The sequence below is a fragment of the Misgurnus anguillicaudatus genome, chromosome 23 (assembly GCF_027580225.2).
Source record: "Misgurnus anguillicaudatus chromosome 23, ASM2758022v2, whole genome shotgun sequence".
Lineage (NCBI taxonomy): Eukaryota > Metazoa > Chordata > Actinopteri > Cypriniformes > Cobitidae > Misgurnus > Misgurnus anguillicaudatus.
The window spans coordinates 31897402-31904823 of record NC_073359.2 but is presented as its reverse complement, the minus strand read 5'-3'; the positions used below and the strand labels follow the sequence as shown (position 1 = coordinate 31904823).

General features: G+C 37.2%; 1 protein-coding gene across 1 annotated transcript; it reads left to right on the top strand.

Moving 5' to 3' along the window:
- Positions 1-5: 5 nt before the first annotated feature.
- Positions 6-6383, top strand: LOC129452879 (uncharacterized). Its single transcript, XM_073861939.1, has 3 exons — positions 6-1529; positions 2756-3200; positions 5153-6383. Exons 1-3 carry the CDS (start codon positions 1380-1382, stop codon positions 6001-6003), a joined length of 1446 nt encoding a protein of 481 aa, XP_073718040.1. The 5' UTR covers positions 6-1379; the 3' UTR covers positions 6004-6383.
- Positions 6384-7422: the final 1039 nt, after the last annotated feature.

Here is a 7422-nt window from a genome sequence, read left to right as displayed (position 1 = left end):
GCGCTGTCCAAATGCTGAAACAGCTCTCTGTACGTTTGTAAATTCTTTATCTTCTGTTTGTTACAAATAAAGTATTTTTAAAGTACAAACCTTTTCTTGCATATTTGCAGATTTTATTACACTGATTTTGTAGGATATCCATACATTTACAGCAAATAAAAGCCTGCTATTTTACTTTCGTGACTGAAAGAAAAAGGCTTTTAAAGGTTTAAATCTAAAAAAAAACAATTTCGATACAAAGGAAATCAATCTTAAACTGGTGGAATTCTTCTTCTTTCGTTTTTCGGTTTACAAATTCCACTTTCTAAATTGCGATAAGGCATGATGCCTACACAACTGGCTTTTAAAGGGGATGAGAGCTGAGACTCTCATTGGTTAACTGCACGTTATGCCCAAAATACATCCATTACGAGAATAGGAACGACCCTTTTAGACCGTGCGCTTGGCGCATAAACCATTTTCCTGTCGTTAAATTGGCAAAGGTGGAATCGGACACGCCCATTTAGACCTGCGTGCGTGCGCTTTAGACAGTGCGCTTAGATTGTTAAAATGGGGCTCTACGTCTGCTCGATCTGTGGAGAGAGATTCACTAATGTAAGACCTCATCACAAGAAATATACTGAAGAACAAACTGATCTGTGAAAAAGACTTTGGGTTGAAAATAACCCAGCATTTTTAAAGTGTAAAACTAATAAATAAAACAAATGACTCTGCTGTACTTACATTTACAAATGTTATGTTATCAAGAGCCATTGTTTGTGTTATGTATTTATTAAATGATGTAACAAGCAAAACGTGTCTCTTAAAGGATGAGATCTGATTTTATTCTAATAAATGATCAAATACTTGCTAAGAGAATGAATTATATTTAGTTTAACATCTCCAGTAGATAGCAGTAGAGTCACACTGTGAATACATCTGAAGGATGCTTTGAAGGCAGCTCTGTTTCGTGCCCTTCATTTGGCAACTTTTAAAGGATGAACGAGCTGTGGGAGCATCAATCCCTGAATTGGCATCCGACCATGGCTCCTTCTTCACAGCCTTGGCTATCCCAAGATTCAATACGCGCCTGTGACATCCGGGTATTTTGATATAAACATTCAGAACTGTGTTTGAATACAATTTTTGCAAATTTAAAAAATGTATTGGCTGTTGAAAATGATGAGATTTGTTAACAGCAGGATGAGTGAATGAAGTGTTGAGCGTCTTCTCTCTCCAGTACAGCAGGAGGCGCTGCAGCTCTTTAGTACACAAATAAACTCACTAAAGAAAGAAAGCGCGTGTGATTTGTTTGTGTATCCTCGTTGTTTTTCTCTCTTGAGTGTTTTATTGAGAGTAAACAGAGTCTTGTCTCTGTGTATTTTAGTGTTGATGATGAGATGGATGTGATGTGCTGTAAATCAGTAGGAACTGATCTGTCTATGCTGGATATTGATGATTTCGTCAAAGAAATCTCTCGGCTGAAGAAAGAGGTGGCGTTACTGGAGATAAAGCTGAGGTTAAGAGGAGATGAAGTATTGAATAGAGAGGTTTGTACAGCTTAAACATCCTTTACCCGAATCAGACAACATCAAATCATTTTATAATCTTTCTCTGTGTGTTTGTGCTTTAACAGTCTGTTTCTCAGACATTATGGCCTGGATGTAAAAAAAACTTTTAAAACACAATGAGAGTAAACTGATGTATGTTGGACCCATAGCTGTCTCTTAAATAAATCATTGTGCAGTTTATGTAAAGACGTAACGTTAAGGCTCCCAAGTTTGTAGCGTTATTTTTTTATTGAATCAGTCATATTCAACAGTTTTTTTTAACATTAGCCACGGGATGAAGGAAAAAATAAATAATTTAAATAAAAACATGAAGATGCTTACATACATTAATTAATTTAACGGCCTTCTTATTTATCAGATTATACATTGTTTTAGGTATTGCTTAACTTCTAATAGAGGGTATGCACGTGACGTCACCTTCGGCGAAAGTGACTGCGGTTACGCCCACTGAGTGGCAAAAGACAGCGTCAGCATTTGTGTGCGGTGTGAAATCAGCAAAAACACGAAGAAAACGCGTAAAAGCTGTTGTTCAATAGACTGTACCAACACATTTAAAAGTACGCAATTTTAATGTAATTAGGTATTAAATAAATTTTAATATGCAATATTAAAGAATACACAGTATGATTCTATGCTTTAGAATGTAGTGAAGTAAATTTTTTCCCAATACAAACACCCTAATAAAGCATAGATGCTTGGAAAATGTAACTAATTTAACGAAGTGTTGTTCACCTCTGCTATCAAATCCAACTAAATTCAATTTAAGCTGATAATAGTCAGTTTTACTGGCATTTTGCACAGCAGTCGCTATGAAAAACAGACATTTTGTTGATTCATTTGCCACCCAACAGGGCGAGTTCTGGTGTGGTCATGTGGAAAAGTGACGTCAATGCATACTCTCTATAGCAAAATTTGGAATAATTGTTTATAATCACCATATTAACATTTATACTAATTTATTTATATATTTGATTAATCATATTAGATCTCTAGTCCACTAAATTCTGGAAGTTAGCAGGACACTTGTTCCCTCACTAAAAAGCCCATTCATTTTTTTCCATCGACTTTTTGAACGGCGCTAAAAATAAACTTGTTTTGTGTAGTGTGTATAACGAATCTAAACCTGTGTGTGTGTGTGTGTGTGTGTGTGTGTGTGTGTGTGTGTGTGTGTGTGTGTGTGTGTGTGTGTGTGTGTGTGTTGTAAGGATGGGGTTTGTTGTGAATCTTCAGGGTATGTGACTGTTTGGAGCTCCAGTGAATGTCTGGATTCAGTGTGGATGAGCAGAGATCAGAGCCGCACACCACAGTCACTGCTGGATAAACTCTCTGAAGAGACATCCAGACACACACAGGACTCAGATCTCAGTCTGTCTTTACTCTCTTATACTGAGTCAAAGCTCACAGACACTCTGGACACTACAGTGTGTGACAGTAAACGGAGCTTACAGGAGGATCAAACCTCCACAGAGTCTCTGGATTCTGTCTGTAACGCTGGAGAACAGCAGCAGATCCTGCAGACCAAACTCAAGATGTCTTCAGTTAAACCGATGGACAGTGGGAACCTGATGATGAAGATGAGAAGAGAAACTACAGCAGATGAAGATCACACTGAGGAAGATGATGACAATCATGATGATTTTTTTCCTTCAGGTGTGTTTCCTCTTTTACCTTACATGATGCTGGATTACACACAATTGCTTATAAAATGGTCACATTTAATCCAGCTTTTACAGCATGCAGGTTCATTTAGCTTGGATAGTACAAAAAAAACAGATGGGTATATTTGCTCCTGGGCTTTTAAACCACCACTGGGTCAGCTCCCCCTTACATTCACTCACTTATACAGACTTACGTACCCTCTCCATCACTGTGCTCTTGTCACCGTGCGATGTCTTTTTCTCAAAAAGAAAAATTTTCTATGTTGTTCTGATGCAGCAATATATGCCTCCCTTAACGGTTGTTAGGGTACACTGGTTGCTAGGGAGAGAATTTGCATACACCAATGATTATACATCAAGCCTCGAGTAAAACAAGGCCACCTCATGTCTCTACAATGTTCTGATGCAGAGATATAGGTCTTGTTACATGATTGCTAGGGTACTCTCTTTGGTACAGGAGCAAACGCTAACGCTTAGCAGTCAATCAACAAGTATAATAAGTAGTGCTGTCAAAAATAACGCGTTAATAAGCATTAATGTAAATTAATTTTAACAACATTAATTTTATTAACGTGTGATTAACGCAACACACAATTTCAGTTTGACATTAGGCCTGGCCCATTTTTGGATAAATTGAGACGCAGCCTACAGTAAATAGTAATTAAATGTCTAAAGTAATCTTTATTTGTACTAACTATTTATATGAACTAATACAAATAATGCGTGTCCATCCACTTGGACATCTGAGATTTTGGTTTTCGGTTTTAAAACATGGGTTGGAGGAATTGGAAAATAAAGTGCTGGACTTGCGTGGTGTTAAAATAGTTATCAAAAGAGATAAAGTTCGGGACTTGATTGATGTTAAAAAAGTTATTTAGAGTGACTATACTCAAAAATGATCTTCCTCACATTGATTGAAAGATCTGAAGCATGCACACAGACGCACAACCCTGATATATGCACACATAGACAGTTTACACTTTTAATAATATTTCTTTTGGCAAGAATTCAGTCAGATATAATCTGTTAGTGAAAAAGTGAATGTTTGACTAACTGTTAAAGAAAAAATATCATAAGATTATATTAGATCCTTGCATTACAGTAGATCATAAAGCTGTCAGTCTCGATGTCAATCAAACAATAAAAGAAAGAAAAAAGTTGACATTGTTTTTTTATTTCTGGACTCTTTAAGCACACATGCTAAGCTGTTTGTTTAAATGCTTACATCTTCTCTATGCGCATGCTTTTTTGCATAATTGGGTTTGACAAATGAAAACGTCTCGGGTTACGTATGTAACTGTTGTTCCCTGAGAAGGGAACGAGACGCTGCGTCTCCCTTGCCAATACTTCCTGTGTCCCTGTAATGCCGTCTTTGGCAATATTTCAGATAGTGATATACTTCGTGGCTTCACCCTGTCTTTGTGGTTAAGCCTCACCATTGGTTTAATTTGATATACACATTCAGATGCACTTACCCCTGGAGACGTCCCCAAAGTGCCATCGCAGTGACGCAGCGCGAGTTCCCTCGAAAAGGAAGCTGTAACAATGTATCTTAAAAAGTAACACAATGTAACCTTGCTCTCACTTGAAATGTCTCCCCACATTTAGTCCTTGAATTTGATGGTATTGGACCTGGAAAGTCCTTGAATTTAAAGTTAACTAAGGTGTGGGTTAAAATAACATCTGAAGATTTCCAGTCCACTCCATGCAGTCCCTGTGCAACTCTTAATACTAGGAAATAAATGACTTCTGATCTATTGGGTGTTGGTGGTTGTGTGCAATGGACAGACGCAGCTTTAGAGTCAATAACTACTTATGACCCCATTAGCAGCAATAACTGAATATAGAAAAAACATACAGAATCTCAGTTTAACCTCTTGTTTGTGTGTTTACAGTTGGTGTAAATGTAAATCATAAGAGATTTCTAATGTTGTTGTCTTTCAGATAAGATCAGTGATTCGTGTTTGGATGGAGAAATAACGTCTTTATCGTCAAAAGAGCGACAGACGGCACAAACTCTTTCCTGCATCACCGATGAAGAGACATTGAGCTCACAGAGACATTTAGATAAAAATGCAGAACAAAAACTCTTGACCTCCACCAGATCTGAGATCAGCTCTACTACCTTACAAAAGTATAAACGTCATCATTCAAAAGTGCACAGAGAGAAGAAGAAGAAGCACTTTCACTGTCAGCAATGTGGGAAGGATTTTGGCTTCTTATCTCAGCTAAAAGTTCACATGAGGACACACAGTGGTGAAAAGTCTTTCTGCTGCACTGAATGTGGCAAAAACTTCAGCACCAAAAAAAGTCTTCATTGTCATCAGAGAATTCACACAGGAGAGAAACCATACGAGTGTCCTCACTGTGAGAAGAGATTCAGCCACAAACCTCATCTGAAGACACATATGCTTAAACACACCAATGAAAGACCGTATCAGTGCAGTCAATGTGACAAAAGCTTTAAGAATTCAAGTTCATTAAAATCACACCAGAATATTCACTCTGAGGAGAAACGCTATCAGTGTTCACACTGTGATAAAGGTTTCTGTCATAAATCTAGTCTGATAATCCATGAGAGAGTTCACACTGGAGAGAAACCTTACGTCTGCTCTCACTGTGGAAAGAGCTTCTCTCATCCAAGTACTTTTAAAGCTCATCAGAGAATTCATACTGGAGAGAAACCTCATCACTGTAATGTTTGTGGGAAGAGTTTCAGCAAAAAATGTAATCTAAAGAAACATGTGCGTATACACACCAATGAGACCATATCAGGTTTTAGTGAGACACCATAGAACAGTGGTTCCCAACCTTTTTAGCCTTAAGTACCCCCACAGCCCTATCAGTAAGGCCCAAGTACCCCTTCATCGAAACTAAACCGAAGTTGTGTTTTAAAGACAAATAATTAGTAATATTAATTAATTAATTAGTTTTAAACATTAAAGTAAAAAGCACTGACTGATGAAGCATGTTTATTTCAACAAGCCACTATCATTGCGATCAGTGTTTGCATTTTATCAGCTCATTTGCATTTTAAAAGACACACCCAAAAATGGCACATTTTGCTCAGGCCTACAAAATGTCAATTTTGACATGCTATAATTAATTATCTGTAGTGTGTTTTGAGATAAAACTTCACATATGGACTCTGGGAACGCCAAAGACTTATTTTACAAATTAAAAAAATTTCATCATATGACCCCTTTAAAGGGGACATATTATGAAAATCTGACTTTTTCCATGTTTAAGTGCTATAATTGTGTCCCCAGTGCTTCTATCAACCTAGAAAATGTTAAAGGGGTCATATGATGAAAATGTTAGCATTGCCACTTTGTAGGTGTGAGCAAAAACAGGTCATTGAAATTTGGCTTTCATTATGATGTCATAAGGATATCTTATTAGAATAATACCGCCTCCTTAATCTGAACTCTGAAAGAGAGAGAAAAGAAGGACTTGACAGCACAATTGAGTTTGAATTACAACAAACCACCATCATTGTGATCAGTGTTTGGACTTTATCCGCTCATTTGCATTTTAAAAAACACACCCAAAACGACACATTTTTGGACTTGACAGCACAATAGAGTTTCAATTACAATAAACCACCATCATTGTGATCAGTGTTTGCACTTCATCCGCTCATTTGCATTTTAAAAAACACACCCAAAACGACACATTTTTGCTCAAACCTACAAAGTGGCAATGCTAACATTTTCATCATATGACCCCTTTAAAAAGATCAACCCAATAACTTAGTTTTGGTAAACCATTTTCTGCAAGCATGTGAAAAAATAGGTCATTGTAATTTGGCCCTTATTGTGATGTCAGAATAAGGTAATACCGCCCCCTTTATCTGCACTATCCAACCACAGCACAACCATTTAGTATGGAGAGAAAGAGAGAGATAAAATATTTCACAGCACAATTGAGTTTCAATTGCAACAAACCACCATCATTGTGATCAGTGGTTGCACTTCATCCGCTCATTTGCATTTTAAATGACACACCCAAAACGGCACACTTTTTCTCAGACCTATTTTAGACTTAGTTTACATCTTAAAAAAATCTCATAATATGTCCCCTTTAAGCCTCGCTCTTTATCTTGAATGTTGCCACCTGCAAATTCCTCACTAATCCAACCACGACCTTGAAACTTTTTAAAACACAGAGGCTCACAGAGGCCTCTCAGTAACTTTCCACTCTCTCAGACAAAC

Excerpts from the sequence above, each read along its gene's own strand:
- LOC129452879 (XM_073861939.1), top strand. The coding sequence starts at position 1,380 with ATGGATGTGATGTGCTGTAAATCAGTAGGAACTGATCTGTCTATGCTG. Across the intron at positions 1,530-2,755 it reads ATGAAGTATTGAATAGAGAG|GATGGGGTTTGTTGTGAATC; the intron begins GTTTGTACAGCT and ends GTGTGTTGTAAG. Across the intron at positions 3,201-5,152 it reads TGATGATTTTTTTCCTTCAG|ATAAGATCAGTGATTCGTGT; the intron begins GTGTGTTTCCTC and ends GTTGTCTTTCAG.